The sequence below is a fragment of the Platichthys flesus genome, chromosome 10 (genome assembly GCF_949316205.1).
Source record: "Platichthys flesus chromosome 10, fPlaFle2.1, whole genome shotgun sequence".
Classification (NCBI taxonomy): Eukaryota; Metazoa; Chordata; class Actinopteri; order Pleuronectiformes; family Pleuronectidae; genus Platichthys; species Platichthys flesus.
In genome coordinates, this window is record NC_084954.1 from 9,687,912 (window position 1) to 9,708,978 (window position 21,067).

General features: G+C 44.9%; 2 protein-coding genes across 3 annotated transcripts; both read right to left on the bottom strand.

The window, feature by feature from the left end:
- Positions 1 to 915: 915 nt before the first annotated feature.
- On the bottom strand, positions 916 to 4,401 carry cldn23l (claudin 23-like). 2 transcript variants are annotated; one of them, XR_009922025.1, is made up of 3 exons: positions 2,922 to 4,401; positions 1,421 to 2,777; positions 916 to 1,380 (listed from the first exon to the last, which is right to left on the bottom strand). XR_009922025.1 is itself a non-coding variant. In XM_062396643.1 (2 exons), exon 2 carries the CDS (start codon positions 2,484 to 2,486, stop codon positions 1,737 to 1,739), a length of 750 nt encoding a protein of 249 aa, XP_062252627.1. In that variant the 5' UTR covers positions 2,487 to 2,777; positions 2,922 to 4,401; the 3' UTR covers positions 916 to 1,736. The 2 variants fall into 2 exon arrangements, 1 of the variants encoding a protein (XP_062252627.1); XM_062396643.1 differs by having other exon boundaries at positions 916 to 2,777.
- A 1,354-nt stretch (positions 4,402 to 5,755) lies between these two features.
- Positions 5,756 to 15,226, bottom strand: grhl3 (grainyhead-like transcription factor 3). The gene is made up of 15 exons (XM_062396458.1): positions 15,092 to 15,226; positions 13,446 to 13,614; positions 13,279 to 13,343; positions 12,210 to 12,477; positions 11,871 to 12,113; positions 11,116 to 11,227; positions 10,848 to 10,942; positions 10,155 to 10,313; positions 9,958 to 10,021; positions 9,738 to 9,859; positions 8,830 to 8,855; positions 8,629 to 8,714; positions 8,443 to 8,528; positions 7,956 to 8,020; positions 5,756 to 6,863 (listed from the first exon to the last, which is right to left on the bottom strand). Exons 1-15 carry the CDS (start codon positions 15,106 to 15,108, stop codon positions 6,746 to 6,748), a joined length of 1,695 nt encoding a protein of 564 aa, XP_062252442.1. The 5' UTR covers positions 15,109 to 15,226; the 3' UTR covers positions 5,756 to 6,745.
- Between the last annotated feature and the right edge of the window lie 5,841 nt (positions 15,227 to 21,067).

The following is a 21,067-nucleotide window of genomic DNA, read 5'->3' on the forward strand; positions in this document are numbered from 1 at the left end:
GCTTTAGATACAAAGTCAGTTTTAGTGACTGCCTTTTCCAAACTAAGTTTATTTCAGTGCAAAATTCCACTTGAGCTCAATGAGCTCACATTCACTGATGGAAAGAATTAAACTGTTCATTAATTCTGTCTTCAGGTCGTCATCCATTCACATCATGTAACTCAGAGATCTGTCAGCAGTGGCCTTGTGGGCTGCGTTGTTCTCTTTGCCCCTCAGCTTTGTGTGGACACAATGAACCAGAGTGTAACAGCTTCAGCCTCATTATGTGTAAGTAAAGCACAGAGGGACACATAGAGATCTGGAATGGTTTGTAATCCACACGTGCACAAGCGGGAGAACACATTCATGATGTACAGGATGAATTGTATATATATGTGTGTTTGAACATACTAAGTCGTTATTAATGTATTTTTGTAGATACAAAGATGTTATTTTTCTATATTCTGAAAAACAAAAATAGTTGAACCAACCCAAAAAGTTTTTCCGATTTCTAACAAACAAATTAACTAAGTTTGTTCACGTTATATTTACACAATTGATAACTTTAAAGGGAAATGAAAAAACTTAATTCATGTGTTACCAATTGAAGTAAACATACTTATAGTGTATCTTGAATCAGATAGATAGATAGATAGATAGATAGATAGACAGACAGACAGAGAGAGACGGACGGACGGACGGAAGGACGGATGGATAGATAGATAGATAGATAGATAGATAGATAGATAGATAGATAGATAGTTAGATAGATAGACAGAAAGATAGATAGATAGATAGATAGATACATAGATAGATAGATAGATAGATAGATAGATAGATAGATAGATAGATAGATAGATAGATAGATAGATAGATAGATGGATAGATGGATGGATGGATAGATAGATAGATAACAGTAGGCAGTACATTGTTGACATTTTTTATTCATTGCAGATTGAACCATCGAGTAAGAACACAATATAACAAGTAAACATCGACAACAAATAATCTACAAAGAACAAACAAGACCCTGTCGTCCACTTCAAACCCTTTCTCTCACAGTGAGAAACGTCACATGAGTTGGATGAAGGCTCCTCAGTGAAGGTATCATACGAAGATTCATCCAGACGGACGGCAAACAAATTAGCATCTAACAGTTTCATGTTCATGGATAACAGTGACTTAATCAGAAAACACTCAAAAGCAGTTTTCACATAATTTTAGCACAATTTTCCATTTACTAAGTAGCGTAAAAGGACAAATTACAAATTAAATTTAGTTTTATTATTCTAGTCTACTGAAATGTGAAAATAGCTCTTCCATCCAGCTCTATTTGAATTTCCCTCATGACCCCGTGTCGGATACAAACAGGGTCATGTTTCTCTCTAACAGCACAAAGGCCTGGCTACAGCGTGAGAGGCAGCACAGAGATGTCACTCACGTTTCACTACATGTCACGGTTAAAGGCAGCAGGAAGTTGAGCACACAATGTTCTAAATGAATCAGTAACGATCCTCGTGATTCATCCCTCTGGAGTTTGCACCCCACAAATTAAAGTCTCCGCCCACGTCGAGAAGTAAAGTTCATCAATCAAGTCCCTACCTGGCGAAAAGAGTCCAGCGATCAGGAAGTGATAATAATCTGTTGTTCACAGTTTATTTGACTCATTTCCTGAAGTGGCAGATGAGACTGGCTGAGGAAGTGACTTTAAGAAGTGGCCACACGTCCAAATATGTGCATGGTTAAGTCTGGAACTCCTAACAGGTGACTTCATAAACATCTGTGTCTCCCTTGTCGCTGATGTCTGGAAATGAGCGGCACGCGGGGCACACGGGCACCTCCGGGCAAGACGGGCAGGTCGGACATCTTGGTTTCTTGAAGCCGAACAGCAGAGCGCTGCCCCCCAGCACCTGCAGACACGACCCCAGCCACCCAAAGTAGAGCGAGCCGGCTGGACGCAGGATGAGGAGGGGCGACCTGTGGTGATTGAGCCCCGGGCCCGGCGCCGTCAGCCCCAGCTTTCCGAGGTTGTGTGTGTACACCCCGAGGGCGGTGAGGCTCAGCAGGCCGGCCATCCCCACCAGGAGCCCACCTGTGGCTGCGATGCCCCTCAGAGGCAGATCTGTCCAGCACCGGACCCCGATGCAGGCCAGGACAATACCGGTGCCGCACAGGAACAAGGAGGTCAGGATCAGACCTTGCGTGAGGCGAACCCGCGGGTCCCTCTGGTACGCACCCGCCACAGGCCAGCACTGCTTCAGCTCAGAGTGCTCCACCTGCAGGCAGCTCTCCCACAGGCCGTCAGAACGCATCAGGAGCAGAAACTCCACTGGCTTGACCCCAGTCCCTTGACCTTTGACGCCAGGTCGAAGAAATGACCACGGTCCCGTCATTCCGAGACGCGCTTGTCCCTCTCTCCACTGGGGGGTGATGGCAGCGGTGAAGACAAGAACAAGACCCAGAGGGGAGAATACGATCCCCATCACCATGGAGGCAGGAGTGTGCATCCTGAACGGAACAGCCCTGATTCCTTTTATTGATTTATTGATTTTAGGGAAGAGCTGGAGTTTTCTGGAAAAACAAAACAATACCTGTTTTCAAAGTGTTTCCCGGCTTGAGTATTTTCCAAAAAGAGACGAGTGTGGCTGCTCCTCCTGCAGACGGGGACGCTGCTCGTTATTATCTCAGCTCAGAGGAAGAGGCTCAAATCTCTTGTTTTCTTTCTCACATCGATGAGAGGTCCAGTCAGGGTTTCCTCAAAAATCTCCGCCTGCCAGACACTGATGATGTCACCGTGTCTGCAAGGAAACAGAAAACTTGAAACGTCAGATTTATTCTGCAAACATGCAAACATCAGATATAAGCAAAAGCACAAAACAGAAAAACCTGACAATAATCAAAGTTCCACCGCATGATGAAGCATAACGAAGTTCATCCATTACCTCCTCCTTGAATCTCTCCTGCCTTCCCACTGACGACTCCTCGCTCTGACTGAGTGGAAGAAGGAGGCTCAGACATGGGAGGAGGTGTGTCCCCCCCCCCGCTGAATAGATGGAGCGAGAGGAAGACAGAGACATGAGACATGAGACCTGAGAGGAATCAGAGATGTGTGAAACCGAGCAGCCGGGGACGGAGGTCTGACTCCACCGCTCCAGAGCTGGACAGGATGAGACTGAGCGCTCCATGCCTGTCTCTGTTGCTAGGATACGACAACCTGGGCAGTCTCCGCATGACAGGGTGTGTGAGTGTGAGTGTGTGTGTGTGTGTGTTTGGCTTTATTTAGCCCAAGACCTAGTTAGACTCTTCTCTATGCAAAAGCGAGCAGCCTTGTGTACACAGACGGTCGCATAATGATGTGTGCGCCGCTTTCTCTTCAGTCGAAGCCTGACGGGCGATGGCCACATTTGACCTTGGGGGAATTCAGCGGTTTAGAAACTATGTGGGTTAGGGTTAGGGAGGGACGGCAGACTGGAGGAGGAGGACAAGACACTTAGAGACGTCTCTGAGGGTCTCGGGCAGACACAAACACAAGCTGCCGGAGGCTATGAGATATAATAGAAATTCAGAACTGCTGAGCTGTAAAGTCTGGAATGTTGAAAACCATACCAATCATATTCGTGTTCATTTATTTTTGGCAGCTGCATCAGACGATAGATACACTTTCCAAACGTTCAGGATAATAAATAATCTGACAGGAATATTTTGTAGGAGTGTTTTAACTCCAGACGACTTGAATAGTCTCTGCCTGTTGCTGCAGGGTTGCTGCGCTGTGAGATTCACAATCCAACACAAACCAGTGGAGACGAACAGTCCAACTCATGAGTCTCATATTTTGACATTTCATGCGATCAATGGTGTGAGATCCCTTCTGAGACTGTCCCTTGAGGGTTGATGACATTCAGACTGACGAGACAATCAATCGTCTGAAAAATAAATGAAATTTGATTCTAGATATATATCGGATTATGATATTTCTAATCCATAATATATCGTAAATGCACGTCTGGATTTTGAGGGAATGGAAAATAGAGAAGTGGATTTTGATCAACACATACCTGTGTTAATGTGTCTAACAAAAATGTAATTCCACTTTGGAGTTTCCTGCTTTGCAACTGAAATGTGTGACTGACGGAAAGGAGAGACTCTGAGCCCTGATCCAACTGGGAGGACGTCAACCTGCTGCTCTGCGTGATCGGGTCCCAGCTCCCCCGTGGTTCAAGGTGTGCTGTGCACAGGTGTCACTTGTTACTCAGCTTCATTTCTTCCCCGTTCCATCTCATCTAGACCAATATCAAACGCCGCACCTGCCAAGTTCAAAGCCACCGCAGTGATTTATGGCAAATTGATCACCATCACGAGATGCCTGATTGCGTGTCGATGCAGAAATGGAGAATGAGTGGAGGCGTGGGAGCGTCTGCAGAGGCTGGACACAGAAGAGGACGTTAATGCTCTCATCACTTTTTCTCACATTTCCAGCGACACACTCACACACAAGCACACACACACACACACACACATGCAGACACAGCCCATGAAGTCACTTACCATTCACCAGGGGTTGTGTGTATCACGCTGCAGATCTGCGGTCTGCCTCTCTGCTTCTTTCTGTTGAATGGTTAACATGTTTTTCTCTCTCTCTCATTCTCTCTCTCTCTCTGGCAGCAGATGGTGCAACTACGTCTTCATCATTCCCGCTCCCTCTCTCCCTCCTCATCTCTGGTTTTGCCTCAGCAGCCTCCCCATCTCTCTCTGTCGTCTAATTTTCCTCCGTCTCGATGTCTCTGTTTGCGTCTCTCTGCCTCTTTTTCTTTTTTTCCCTGCTGCCTTCCCGGCTGTCTGCCTCTCTGTCTGAATGTGTGTGTGTGTGTGTGTGTGTGTGTGAAGGGTGTCTGTGTTATATCTAGGACAGAGTGCCTTGCTTTTTTTCTGTCAGTGTCACAGATTACGGGAAAGCAATGAGCCTCTCGATCGATTGCCAACACCTTCAACATGTGTGCTGCCCGATTTCGAATGAGCTGCTAAAACACCAAAACACTTTGTGTTTGTTGCCTGCATATAACCAAACCCCCCCCCCCTCCCCCGTCTCACCTAAACACACACTAACCCACAAATACAAACTAGAACTAGCATTCAGTGCTAGATTTTTGTTTGGATCTCGTGATTCGTAAATATCAGGCCACTAAAAATGCCTTTTTTTTTACCCAGAATAAAATGAATGAATTATTCAAGGGGAATGTTGGAACATGCTTGCAATGAAGACAGATATTTGACCCCCGATCGGGATCCCCACCAAAATATCATCCCAGACAGAATATGGATCTGGGCGCTTCAGGCAATGATGCAGCACTTCTGGTCTGTTTGTGGCGCGCACAAAATGGACGTGAGCCGAAAAGAACCCACTTGAAAAAAGGTAATTTGGCCAAAATGTCCCCACAACAAACCTTTTAGTAGCAAACATGCGGTGCTCTGGACAAGGTGTCACTTTGATGTTAACCTCAAGTGGGTCATGTGGTAAATAATGAATATGGCCCAAATAGCAACAACATACAAATTAGCCATAACAAATCCGGATCACCTTGGACACCTGGCACAAACAAAGCAACAACCAAACAGACATCTGTAGACACACTCAGAACACACGCACACACACACACATACACACACACACACACGCATGCAGGAAGCGTCTTGCATTATTGTTTGTTCTGATCCTGGCACGAGCCCTTTCCATCCGATCTCTCCACGTGTGTAAGAACTCCACAGAGGCCACAGAAGCTCAGATGCATTTTTCTTTATTTTCTTACAAAACAGGGCAAGATTTGACAAACACAACCAGAACTGCCCTTTGGATAAAAATGAAATATTACAGGGATACATGTTCGCTTTGAAATGATGCGTAACATACAAGGAAAAAAAAAATCCTACTACTCTTTGACACACACACATGCTTAAACACACGCATACTATGAAAGTCCTCTGGCAGGCCCGTGGAGGAGGGGGCGGGGTTCAGGGGGTTGAAGTGTTTCTAGGAAGAATCAGTGGTTACACCATACGGTCAGGAAAAGCCCACAGCAGGTAAGGGCGCAAGCGATGGCCGACACTAACTCTCTCGTGGGTTTTTGTTTACGGATAGAAATGTGTGACATTCTGAATGTGACCCGGCGTCGGGATGTTTTAGTCGTGAAACTAACGGGAACCTCCAGGGGGATACTTTTGGCAGTGAAAAAACCATTGTGAGCCGGATGTGGGTGAGAAAACGCACCGATGGCTCTTTGCGGGAGAAATGACGAGTACACTGAAAGCAGCAAGGATAGCAACCTCTGAAAAAACGTTGAAAACATGCCGTGCACATATCATGCACAGGGCTCCGTGAAAAAACTTGAAATACACAGCAGTTTGTGGAAAAATAATGGATTTCAACAGGCACGTGGCTATAGTTCATAAAAACACTGTCATATTACAATCTATTTACACTATATATGTACAAGGCTGGTCATTATAAATGCTCTTACGTTATAATATTAAATTTGAATAATAAAAAAAAAACAGAAATGGGGCGAGTGGTATTTACAGAGTCGAGAAACGGTTTGACATTCTCATGAGGAATCAGAAAAAACTGGCGACGGCTCCTCGATCCAGTTCATGCACTGGTTTTCGGCAGCTTCCATAGTCTCTGGTTGGGCAGTGCTTCGAGAGGTGGCAGCTGGGACTTTTTCTTTTTCTTTTTTTCTTCATCCCTCAATCGAGCGGGTCAGCCAACGCGTTCTCATACTTCGACGAGGGTGACCTGGAACTGACCGGACACCAGCTCCGACATCTCGATGAGGAAGGCCGACTGGTTGGTGTAGTGTTCGATGATGTTGTCGTCCATGTTGACGTAAATCCTGAGGGAAAGAACGAAAATAGATAAATCAGTGGGGGCACAGAAAGTGGGACAAAACTAGAACATGCAAATTCTATAAGAGTTTGTCCTGGGCTTTTCAATCGCGTGAGACCAAAGCCCTGTGAGTGTCCCCGGTGTGACTTAAGCAATTGTTTTACTGGAAGCTTCTCAGGTGAAAAACACGGTGAGAGCATATCTCCTGCATCAGGAGGAGCAGTAAAAACATGTCACCCTCCTCCTCCTCCCCCTCCGAACCTGTATGTCTTTAAGGCTTTAATGTCTGAACTAACTTGGTGCATTCTGCCTGCAGGGATGGGGCTGATTAAAGACAAGAGAAGAGAGGAGGGAGGGAACTGCAGCGGGGAATGCAGCCCGACCTGTTGGCTTGGCTGCTCCCGATGCGGTGATAGCTGCGGGCAAGTGACAGACAAAATCCCCCAGAGGTGTTGCAGCCTCCTGTCTCTCACCTGAACACAGGGCCCTCAGATTCCCACTGTTGCTTCAGAGGTTGGTGGCTCATACCATGACCATTTGACTGAAAGAGGTCAGATGTGGTGTCTACTTTTTGAACAGGTATATTAGGAAATTCTGATTTGTAGGCGTCCCCACGTCCAACAAAAACAAAATGAAAAATTTCTAGATTTAAAATGGAGCACCCAATCCAGAGAACCCATCGACCTTTGTCAGTAGTGAGCTGATATTAATGTGTCGTCTCACGGCTTCATAGGACGGCTGCCAGAAAGCTTTAATTAAGCCACGTATCTCTTTCAACAAGGACCTTTCTGCTAGTTCCAAAGAAGTGAGCTCACAGAGTCGCAAATCAGAAACAACAATTGCCCGTGACTCATCCACAGGATTTCTTTTTTTTTTTCTTTGGAGGAGCTGCAATTAACAAATTCCATCAGGCCCGGCAAAGTACCCAACCTACCGAGCCAGTCTGTCAACCTGTCGCTTCCTCAGAGCGTTGAAAACATCGCCTGAGTTATTTGCTCTTGTCGCCCGTGGGGAACACACGGTGCTAATCCAGCTTGCGTGTGTAGAGTCAGCTGAGCTTTAGATGTATAAAAGGAAAAAACAAAACTAAGACACTCACCCTCTCTTGCATTTTTTGTAGATTTTGCCAATGGTGTCTTTTTGCACGCCATACTTTTCTGAGATCTGAGGGAGGAGAGGAAACATGAGAGGACATGTTAGCACGACAGATCCCACGGACACAAAGATGATGTGCTCTTACACATACTGTGAAAAGAGAATGAAAAAAGAAATAACATCATAATAAATAGATAAATAAATACAATAAATAATTGTAGAAATTAATGGATAAATGAATGGAGAAATAAAAAGTAATGAATTACTTAATGTAGAAATACAGAAAGACAATTCCTCACAAAGTGTATTAATTTTGTAATTTATTTATGCACTTAGTTTTTTACTTCAACATTATTATTTATTTGTATTGTCCTTCATACTGATACAGATCATACAGATCAGTAATATGTCTAAGGATGGATTTTAAGTCATATTATTCAAGAAATCAATTGATCGAGGTAAACAGAACCATGAGTCTAATTCCTACTCACAGCTTCTTGTAGGCCCGACACTGTGGGCGAGCTCAGCATGAGGGCGTCAAACACCTCCTCCTCTCCTGCCCTCACGTACAACAGAACTAATGGGAAGAGAGAACACAGGAGAAAAACCATTTAGATGACGAATGCTCATTAACGAGGATTCTTCCCCTCATCAGACTGTGGGAGTTCTCCACGCACCTCTCTGAGGGTCCTCTTTGCGGGCCTGCTTGCTGGGTGGAGAGCTGCTCTGCTCTCTGTCGGGGTACAGCCTCTTCATAGAACTCCTGGCAAAAAAAAAATAAACAACACAGACACGTAAACACAAAGCAGACGACTTGGCATCTTCTTAAAAAATGAATCATCACAAGGCAGTGATGGTGTTTTCCTATCCATGCTTACCTATCACTCTCGTCCATGGGAACGGCCTGGAGGGAGACGGACAGAAATCTGATTAGACTTTTAAACTCCACAGTGTGATTCTCAGCATTATCTGAGCAAAACGCCTTTAGAATGAAGGAATGTTATCACTGCTGAAAGACGGAGTTTCCCATAACCACGGAGAGAGGCACTGATGGAGAGATCTATCACGCTTTATCACAGCAGCCAATCAAAGACAGTCGGTACGGACTGCTGGGCCATTGTGTAGTAAAGTCCTTTATTTGCTTTAGCGTGTTCTTCATTCTTTTATTTGTTCTTGTAATGTCTCTTTACACACACACACACACACACACACACACACACACACACACACACCCCTCTACACTCCACACTGTGGGAAACCTGGCCTGTCTGAACACTCCCCTCGCTGTTTTTGCAAGAGTGTGTGTGACTGAGAGAAAGTGAGGATATGAGGGTGGTGCAGACTGAATGTCAGGTGTGTGTGTGCTGCTGTTGCTGCTGCACCAGGTGTGTGTGTGTCTGTGTGTTTTAGTGTGTGTGTGTGTGTGTGTGTGTTTCGTGTGAACCCCTATAGCTTAGTCTCAGTGTCAGTAGCTGTAGCAGCTTGTACCGGTGCCTGGTTTCGACTCCAATTAGCTCATCCAGACTCATGTCGGTGCTTCGCCTCACTTTCACTGACACCGTCCCCTCCACCCCCCCCCCCCCTTTTCCCAACCCACTACATACTTTCCCACAGTTTTTTCCCAACTCTCGCTCTCTCGTGCCTGTCCCACTGCCTGCAGGGATTGAGAGGCAGGAGGGGGGCATTGGCTGAGGAGCAGGACAGGGGAGGACAGGAGAGGAGAGGAGAGGAGAGGAGAGGAGAGGAGAGGAGAGGAGAGGAGAGGAGAGGAGAGGAAGGGCCTTACCATGCGCTGTAAACTGGAGAGGTGTGCTTCTGGGATGAAGAGAACCGGCTGGGTGACGTGGTCGTCCAGTGTCCGGAAGAAGGTGCACTCACTGCCCATGGAGCTGCTCACTTGAGATTTGCCTGGAAACAAAGGAGGGATATTGACAATATTAGAAACCCTCTCTTTAACTGTTTGATTTGTTTTTTTTAATGAGGAGCTGGCTATTTCCAACACTCACCGTTGGCGGCTCCTCTCCTCTTGCTCCTCTTCCTATCCTCGTCGCGCATCTTCCTCTCTGCGCCCTGAGGACCGCCACACACACACACATTCACTTGATTACATTAATGACTTTAACCTCAGAGGACACAGGATTTGATTGTTTGTCGAGATTTGACAAAAAAAAAAAAAGGTGAAGCACACGCCGGGGGTCTGTACCTTATCACAGAAGATCTTGACCTGGCAGGCGGCCCTGTGCAGGAGCTGGTTGGTTCCCGAGCTGAAGTCGTAGGTGTCGATCTGCAGGTTCAGGGGGAGGCCCTTCACTCCCTTCTGAGAGGAGAAGTCCGTGCTCAGGGAGTTGATGCCGATGAAGACCTGGACGAGCAGAGGGAAAGAGGACGTTTGGTATTTGAGACGAGACATCTTTTGTTTACGCCGGCCTCAATGGAGACATAATGACAGGTGCTGGAGACGAATGCCAATGAAAACAGGGGAATGCGCTGGTGACATTTACAACGTGACGACATGTTTTTGGAGCCAACTTTCACAGAGGAACAGTGACTAAAACTCCCCCTCTTTTCTTAAAACTATTAAGCCTCTCAGTCCTCTTTTCTTCCTCTCTTTCTTCTCTATTTTCTCCACACAGATCTCTTCCTGCATCCAGCAGGTTTGGCGGCCCCACCCCAGCGCCTTTGGGCCACGGAGGAGCTTGCATTAAGCCGGTTGCGGCCCTTGCCACCGGTGGTGAAAGGGGCCTTGTTGACAAACGCATATCTGGGATTCCTCCTCAGCCGCTCCTTCTCTCCTCCACCTGCTCCTCCTCCCTATTCTACCTTTCTTCTCCTTTTCCTCCCCTCTCTTCAGAGAACTCAGCTGTCACACACTTGTTAGAGAGCGAGGTGTGTTTACCTTGGCTTCCTCACTGGGGTTCCACACGAAGGAGAGCGCGTTGAAAGCCACCTCCTCTATGTTGCTGATGCCGCTGAACACTTCTTTGTAGTCTGCTATAAAAAGAAAAGAAAGATTTGAATCTCCTGTGCTGCATGTGATTCACAGATCAGTAATCAAATAGGACGGAGTGGCTATTTCAGATTACAGAAGAGGAATGGGATGGTTTTTGGTGTACAGGTGTCGCACAGGTGTCGTGTGTGGGGGTTTTCTTGTGAGTGGAACATACCAATGTCAATGACCCTCTGCTTGACGGTGGGTTGCCGGGCGTGCCAGTGGTTCCAGAAGCGGAGCTGCATCTCTGGGCTCTTGTCGTTCTCAAACACGGCCATCACGACCGTCTGCAAAAGGAAAAGGTGACAGAAAAGCAGAGAATTAGGCACACAGGTCGAGACGTGACTCACTTCCACCTGCCGGCATCTCCAAGAAAAGCCACCGGGTTTCATTCATCACTCCAAATCCCTCTTTTCTCCTCACATTGTCATCGGCTGTTTGCAGTGTGCTGGTGTGTGCTTGTGTGTTTTCTTATCCTCTGATTCACTTGACAAAGAAAACGGTTGTCGCCTGTGTTTTTCAACCACACCACACCTCACCCCCCACCCCCCCCCCACCCCCCACCCTCCTCGTCCACTCCCACGTGAGCTGGGCCGAACTTGGCTGCCCGCGGGCTTCGTTACACCACCGCACAAATAAATTATACAGGGCAGGACACTGTAATTTTGAAAGGTACCAGCCCAGTGTACTGGGGTGTCAGCTGGGGATTAGTCACAGAGGAGCTGGCTGCGAGGGAGGGACAGGTATATAAGAAGGTTTGGCTCTGTGGCATGCAAAGAATGTATGTCTTCATGAGCCTGTGGAAAAGAGCCTGAAGGAAATGCTCACCTTATTATTTTTTTACGTGACATACATGCAGAAAAAGAAAACAATTATTTGAGAACTTCCAAAACGATCTGTGCCTGCGGCCGATGTGTCACCATGACTCACCTTGACTTTGGTGGATGTGAGGCAAGCACTGCCGTCCACTCCCTGCAGGGTGATGGGGTAGAACTGTCCCTTGTTCAGGTAGACCATGGGCAACTCGTTGGATTTGTAACCAGAAGCCGAGGGAGCTCCCAGGGAGAACTGGAACCCGCTCCTGAATCTCTCCGGCGCAGGGGAGCCGGTGTAGGAGCCGGAGTAGACGGGGCTGGAGGTGTCCTCTGGGAAGGGCTCGCTGTAGGGAAGAGCCTGGATAACCACGCAATTAGACATGCATTAGTAAAGGAAAAAAACATGGGAGAGGACAGAAGGCCTCAGACGTTCTGATTATGACGCGGTGCTCACCTCGCTGCTGTGGTCGGGGAAAGCCCCGGACTCGGGCCACTTCTGCAGCAGGGAGTCGAAGATGATATTGAGCTCCTGTTTGTCGTAGGTGTCGGACACCACGCTGGTCAAAGTGGTGTAGGTGTCCGAGGTGGTGGGCACGGAGACGGGCAGGGAGGCGTGGTGCTTGGATCCCAGAGTTTCCTGAGGGTGGCTGTTCTCAGACAGTAGCTTCATGACGTTGGCGGACATGTCCAGCGAGACAAGCTCATTGGCGTTCGCCGGGGACCTGGTGGGGTGAGAAGGGAGGAGGGAGAAGGGAGAAGGAAGAGGAAGTAGGGAGGGGAAAAATAAAGTTGGTTAATTGCAACAGCGAAAACGACATTGATTTAGGTCAGCATGACTCAGTAAAACTCCACCCACATATCAACACATCAGAAACACGAACAGTCTTAAAGCGAGTGAAAGACAGAAGCCTGCAGGTTGGCCTGTGCAAACGTCTGGGAAAGCACTTCAGCTCTGAGCACACACCGCTACTGTCAGGTGCGCTCACAGAAAGACCAGGCTTTTGAGGCAGGGTGGGAACTATTTGTCTCTTAATCCATCTTTTTTTCTCTTTTCCCCTCCGTGTTTGAGTTTCTCTGTTTGAGGGGACAACACTGCGCCCCCGGCAGTGGCCATTTCTCACCCACCAAGAAGGAAGAATAAGGAGGAGGAGGTGGAGAAGTGATAGGGAGGGTGGAAAACAACTGCCTGTCCGCCTGGTTGTGAAACTCTACGCGCAAGACAGAGATAATGAGGGAGAGGATGGATGGATGGAAGCACTGAAGAGGGAGACCATAATCCTCCTGCTGTGTTTGACTTGAGGATTACCCAATCACCAATGATGACCTCCTAAAGCCCTGCCTTTCTCTTACTGGGCTATTGACACTCATCCACATGTTTAATTTAGTGGGGATGAGACATAAAGATTTAAAAGATAAACTTGTAACTTCTGGATCTTCCAAGAAAAAGCTGCTTTTTCTTCTTTATTTTGTGATATATATACATTTTGATGATTTAGTAGTGAATAACTTTTATACGCTCTTACCTCTCGATCATTTTGTGGATGTTATTGCCGCGGTTGCCGGCGACAATCTTCTGATCTTTCTGACTCTGCACAAATACAAAATAAGTAATCAGATAAAAATTTAAAATGCATCTTCTCCATATTAAAAATATAATTTGCTTTAGTTTCACTGGTTCTGCATTATCTACCTTGCACTGCTCATACAGCATGGTTAAGGCTGCCAGGTCGTCCCCAGGGTGGAGTCTGGGTTTGGAGTGGTTCTGCTCGAGGGTGTCCGGGTAGGACCAGGAGTCCATGTTGCAGTTTGTGTATTGGTTGTAGTTGAAGTTCTCGCTCTGAAAAACTAGTCCCAGAGTCCTACGAGGAGGAGAGAAAGACACAACAAAGAATGACACGTTAAACACAGTTAATAATCCGGAGGTGCAAAAGGCAGAGAAATGCATTTGAGTGTTTTATATTGATGCTTCTTTAACACACTGCGAAGGCAGAAAGACCGAGAACACGCCTGAGTTCAGCTGCAGCAGCCGAGCCTCGGAGCACTGTACATACTTGCCCCAGAGCGTGAAGGGTTTCGATTGCAAAACCACAAAGCTGAGTAACATCCCTCAGGAGCAGTGGTGTCAAAAAAAATGTTTTTTAAAACGTCAAGGGCCACCCACACACACACACACACACACACACACACACACACAGACACACATGAAGGCGCTTTGTGGTTTCTCGTGTTGTGAAAGGAAAACAAGCCACATTCATGTATGTATTGTATAATCTCTCCTATTTGCATGGAGCTCCCAAAGAGGTGACGAGATTCCCTTACAAAGTAAATAAAACCCCGCGACTGCCACGGATGAGGCCGGTTTTAAGTGTCACATGGAGATAAAACACCCCCGGGATCCTGAGGATTGGATTTGTTTGGAGAGTCTCCAGATTGTAAATATCCCGTCGGCTGGAATAAGCCCCCCTCCTCCGATGAGTTTGTCTGAAGTGGGTAATGAACAAATGAGCAAGTTTGTCCTGGATAAACAGTTGGTTAGACGTGCCGACAGGGTGGGGGGGGGGGAGCACAGGTCTTCAAAATCAAAGTTTAAAGAGAAATCGGAGGGTTTCTCAGAGGGATTAGGGATTAGGAATGGGACGCATGTGCCACACAATAGTGGAAATAAGGTATTTGAGGGTTTAGTACTGGATATTTGGTCTGTTTCAGAACCCATACACCTGCTCTAAGATGCACCTGTCTCTCCCCCTCTATCTCCCAGTAGCCTCGGAAAAAAAAATACCTGCATGCAGCACAACTCCCATTAGTCGCTGTCCGTTTCCCACCAGTACAAGTGCAGATTTTTTTAATGCAGACACAGGGTTGGGGGGGCGGGGGGGCTTGTGTCTAGGGTTTCGACCATTATGTAACTCAATGCATCAGACGCTGCCGTAGCCCTCCGACACCTCGAGAGGAGATTCTTATTTCCTCTGCCTCCTTTTGTGCTCGGTGGCCCCCAGGTGAAGGACAACAGAAACCGAAACAGACCTGCTGCAAGTGGTGTGTGTAGTGTGCCTATAGTGTGCGTGTTAATAATATACATATCAATTTTCCCCCTGCAAAGCATCCCCTTTAAAACATTTTCACATGGGGGTCTCATTGCAACACACAAGGGGAAGGAGGAGGTTTCTGTCACTGGAGTCAAACTTAGAATATTTCCCCCGTGTTACAACAAGTCTGGACCAAAATGGTTCACCTCCGCCGAGGAAGAGTATATTGTTAAAAAAGGAAGACAATCTCAATAAAGCCCTTTTTTGGGGGGTGTCCAAAAGCAGAAGAAAAGATTATCCCAGAACTTACTCAGTCTCTTTGGTCATGTCTTCAGTCCAAGTCAGCTGGAATAGATCCCTTTAGTTCCAGCTCCTCACTGTTTGTCTCTCTCTCTGTCTGTGGCGGTGAGTCTGTCAGTCTGGCGGGGAGGGTGCTGACACACAGATGAGTCAAAGTGTTGTGATTCCCTTCTGAGCTGGGGCCTGGATTTATTTCATGCCTGCACAGTTTCCCTCTCTCCTCTGATTGGCCGAGGGGCTGGGGGAAACAGGTGCCTGATAGGACAGGTGTAGGATCTTTAACACTTTCCAGGCTGGAGAGAAACTGGCTTAGATGTGTATATGAGTGTGTGCAGCAGAGAGAGAGAGAGAGAGAACGAGGGAGAGAGCACTTTGCAAGACAATCCAAGGCCGAGTGTTGTGAATCTCATTAATGCGCCGGACGAAACGAGTGAGATTGGGGATCCAGGAGGTGTGAAAAGGTTTGGTAATGAGACTGAGAACGGCAGGAGAGGCCTGGAACTCAGCTTTAACATGTTAATAGATTTCCAGTATCATTTTTCACTGCCCCTTTATTTCCATGTCATACACAGGTTTTGGTCTCTTTATTTCCTGAGGATCATTGATGCAAACATGGAAGATTTTACTGTTTTGGGGAAAACTGCTGAGGAGGGGTGGGCTGAAGGGAAGCTGATTTAAAAGAATCAAAGTTTTAAAGCCAAATTAAGATTGAAAAGGTGTTCAAAGCTGACAATGCTTTTCAAACTTTTCCTCTTTAGTCGTTACACATTACACACAAATATATACCTAGCATAGTATAATAATATAGTGAAGACTCGTCTCGTTTAGAGGTTTTTATAACCACATATGAACTATATTATTAAAACTATTCATGTACTGGCATGTTGAATAAGTTGCAATCTGATACTGACCTACTAAATATAAACTGAAAATCTTAAATCTTAAATTTAAATTAAATAAAACTTGCTTTCCACTTTGATTTGAAAAAACTTAATTAATTTGTGTGTTACAAATTAAAGTGGTTTTTAAGTCTGTAATTTTATTTTGTTGTTCACTTTCACTTATACATTTCCACATACAAATAAAAATTCACAGGTTTTGGTCTCCTTATTTTCCAGGGATCATGGATGCAAATACAGAGGGTTAACTGCTGCCATTTTTTTAAAGCCAAAGTAAAGCAGAATAGTTACTAAAAGATAAGTTTAGATTTAGAACTTAAGTCCATTCAGGATTTTAATGTGAAGATATATTTTCAAAATTTTGAGTGATGCATCGTAAATTGTTGCTTTTATATTCAATATATTTTAATTGAGTTGAAAAATATGTAACATGTCACATGCAAATACAAGTATTTTAGTAGAAGCACTGATTGTGCAGATCAGTATTTTTAACAGGTTTTATAAATATTTATACAGTATATACATAGTATAGGCCTATTATTACAGTTGAATAATTGTTATTGATGCACTGACATGTATATATACTGAGTATGTAGACATGTTATGCTGCAACTGGAGCTACTTATTCTATTTAAAAAAAGAAAATAGTTTTTTATTTTCAGAACAGAACTACTTCAATATAGGTAACACACATTAATTAAGTTTGTTCAAATCAAAGTTTGCAAAGTTTTGTAAACAATTTTCTTTATTTGTGAAAGGTAATATTACTTGACCACTGTCATCAAAAAAGAAATGTAAACTGTACATTCTTATGCAATTGAGTTAAGAAATGAGTGTCAAACTTAAAATGATACATTTACTTAAGGGCAGCTGCTAATGCACCCACTGACTTTCTATTTATGCACCACTATTGTTTGAGTATGAGCAAACAAACTGTGAACTGTTTAACACTATCTGCCATAGTATTTCAAATACCTGTTCTGACCCACATGTACTACAGGAAATAAGAAAGAAACGTTTGTTTTTGCATGATCAGGTGAGATGTGATGCAGCTGACTGCACACAGATCCTACAACTTTGACTGCAGCCTTTGTTGATTCTCGACTTCGAGGTGAAACGTTCACCTGCACAAAGACTAAGCAGCAAAACACACACTTCCACCGAAAAAAAACAAAAACTCCCAGCATCTGTACCAGGAATCCCTGAGCAGTGAGTGAGCCCTGTACGCTCTTCATGTCAGTCAAGGATATTATCTTCCACCCACACACTGTTTAAAGTACATGCACGCACACACAGACACACACAGACACACACACACACACACACACACACAGAAAGGTGCGTGTGTAATTACAAGTAGCTGTTCATGTGTTCATTTGTACGTGTGCAGCAGACACCTGAGGGAATATGGCATGGTAACACACAAGGGTGCATGTGGTGCAGCCTAACCTCACACACACACACACACACACACATACACACACACACACACGTAGACGCTGAGCCCTGAGGGAGAATTGGCACTGACCCAAAAGAGAAAGAGAAATAAAGAAACCTTCTGTGCCCGACACACCTTCATCACTCCACCGTGCTCTGCCTTAAAAGTGCAATTAAGGTTAATTCAAGCAATTCAAGCTAATGCTGAGTTCTTTACTTCAGAGTTCTCCAAATGCAAGTAACCGAGATCTACTTGTTTCTGTGCACCACCACCTGCAGTTAGTACATAAATGTTTTAGCAGATGTCTCATTTAGACATAAAGTGTATTAAAACGTATAAGGAGGGTGAAGAAGTGGAAGGAGTGAGGCCGTAATGTGGAAGAGAGTCTTTTCCACAAAGTGACGAGCTTCCCTGTCGCATGTCACCAGCTCGTTTGGGGTGTGAACGGCTTCTTTCGTCTGCGGTTTCCGTCCCTCTCACCCACCAGTCTTTTTGTTACATGTTCTGTATCTGTCCCTCATTAACGCTGTGAGATCAACACATCAAACTGTGAATCTCTTTTATCCTCCCTGTATCACTGTCACCTGCTCTTTCTGCAGCTTAACCTTCTGCAGGAGTCCTCTAAGGTCCAGATGCACACAGCTAAACACGTTGATGTCTCTGCTACAAGGAGCAACTGAATGCTTAACTTTTAATAAGTAAATTAATGATTTATAATATTCATATTAATGTTGTGTAAAAATTAATTCATGAATGGTACAGTTTTTGATCTAGTTGGGATTTGAAAAATTTGAAATACCCATTTAAAATAAATAACAATTTTACTTTCTAATCTGGTACCAATCACATATGAGAATTGTTTCTGCTATCTATATATGCAAGGAGATAAGTATCTTCTAGTTTCATGTAGAAAATTGTTTTGCCAGCAAACAGTGTCAGACGAAGAGAGACATTTTTTAAAATAGTTTTAAATAATAAACATTTTCTAATAAAAAAGTTTTTTATTTTCTAATAAAAAAGTTTAGAAAATCGTTTTGCCAGGAAACTGTCAGATGAAGAGAGACATTTTTTTAAATAGTTTTAAATAATAAACATTTTATAATAAAAAAGTTTAGAGTAATACATAGTTGATTTTATTTTAATATCAGGGTCAATGTTTCTCTGTTTTACATCTGGTAACATGAAGGCTGATTTCAGACATGCACTGAAATCTGGAACTTGTCCTGATTTTTTTTTCTGGAGGAGCTCTGTGTGAGATTGGATATTATATATTTGTTGTTTTAGAATTCTGCTGACTGTATTCATTTGAATCTTTGTACATGTATATGAACGTGTATTTGCAACATGGTCAGTTACACACTGTAGTACCATGATGTTTGATGTATAAATGGGATTTGTACATGTTTTTATGGGTATTTTTATGACACGTCAATCTGGAAATACACTGATATTCCAGAGGGTTTAGCGATGAGGTCTGACCTCAGTGTAGATGTGCTGTAAACAAAAACATGTGATTTCCACAGCGGAGTTTACACGTCACATCCTGCTTCCTGCACGTGCTACTCGGTTGCCGGACTTCACCAGACACTTTCCTCTTATTGTGAAACCAATCTCCTGTTGCTAAATGTGGTGACTCTAAAGTTTATAGGCCACAAAAGAGATTTTTATATTTTATAACTGTTCTCCGATATGTAACATTCAACCTGCAGGATTATAGGAAAGATGAGATGCCGACTCAACAAGGGAAGTCACATTTCCGATCGACCACCCTTAGGAAAGAAAAACCTTGTGTCTTCAACTGACAAGCTAAGATGGATGAACGTCACGTGATGTCCGAGCGACTGCCTTTCATGCCTTGAAACTCACACATGGAGAAACCCAGATCCAAGCGTGATGGTGCTTCTTGGTCTGTTTGTGTGACTGTTTTTGTGTGTGTCCGTGTGTGTGCCTGCACCCATGCATGGGAGCATACAAACAGACGTCAGTGCCGGCTCCACGCACCAGTGGCACTGAGAGGCAGATCTCTCACCACGTCTCTCCTCCCACTTCTATATCTCTCTTTCTCCTTTTTCTTTCCTGTCTCCCACTCACTCTTCCTTTCTCCTCTCGGCTCCCTGTCCCTCCTATCCCCCGCGCAACTGTTTGACCAGTGAATCTCAACCGGTTCCAGCCCGAGAACAATTTCAACACGGGACCCAAAAAAATGTGAGGATCATGCAAAGTCGAAGAAACTCAGGAGGCAATTCTTTTGTCCTGCGAACGATCCTTCTCATCAGCTCACACTCACAATACATATCTCACCATCTCTTTCTCTTTCTATATCTTTCCATCTGCTCTACTACCTGGTTTGTCATGGAGGAATGTGTGCTGAGGGTTGACAGAGATATAAGGAGCCCGGGGCGTGTTGCTCTGCTGCTCACACCGCGAAACTAGTGCACCTGTTACCGTAAAGCTCCTGACATGTTTACTGCCGCTTCTCCTTTTCCGCTAAACTCCACCTTGTCTTTAAGACGTTGACTTTTTTAAATTTTTCAAACCCTTTGTAGCATGGGAACAGCCAATGCATCTTTAATATCTTATGGTCTGGTTTGTTCAAACTCAATCTAAGCAACTGGTTTCCGTCTCTGTCTAAATTGTGTATCTTTCAAACTCTTTCTGTAGTTTGTTTCACTATCTCATCCTGATCTTATCACTACATGCTGCTTTCAGGCTCACAGGACAGGGACACGTCTGTGCTGCATGTAGAATGCTTGGCATCAGGGCCGGTCTTCGGAATCAGCTTTGTTGACTAGGTATGTGAACACATACAAGGAGTCTGACATTGATCTCAGTGTACTTACATACAGCTAAGGACGAGGGCAACAAAACATATACTTACAAAATAATTCAACTATAATGGTGGATGCTCCAGACTAGAGAAACACAAAGGACCACGACCATAAAAGTGCAGAAATGATTCTACTTTTCTTTCTATTAGGAAATAATGACACTGGTATGAAGACCAATGCTTATAATGGCACTGCTACTTCAAATCTAGTATCCTATACTTTCTTAATAGTTATACTAAAATATTGAAATATGATCTGAGATGTGTTATAGCTCATTTGGCTCGTTGGCTTGTTGTATCTGCATTACTTACAGTAAGGGCAAGTACCAAGAGAGAGAATGACAGACTTTTATTGTGAAATTACTTCATGCAGATACTTGATTGCAGATGCCAAGGCCCAGTGTTCATGCAGTTAGGTCATATAGCATTAAACCTATGGTTGCCTGTGATTCTTTTGAGTCCATTGCTGCGCAGGAGAATCTACCGACCTGTTACGGTGTGTGTGTTTGTGTGTGTGTGTGTGTGTGTGTGTGCGTGTGTTTGTGTGTGTGGGTGTGTTTGTTTGTATTCGCTGACCTTGGCCAGGCGCTCTGACCTCTTCAGACCTGTGATACTGAGGTGAATGGGGAGACCCCTGTTTCAGCAGAGCGCTGCTGTCCCTTTGTTTGGTCTGGACGAGAGAGGCTCCAAGAGTCTGGAGAGACTCTCTGACCCCACCACCTCCACCTCCACCACCACCACCACCACCACCACCACCTCATCAGCCCCTCTCCTTTCTACTATTCCACCCATTAGCCAGCAGCAGCCACTCCCAGAAACTCC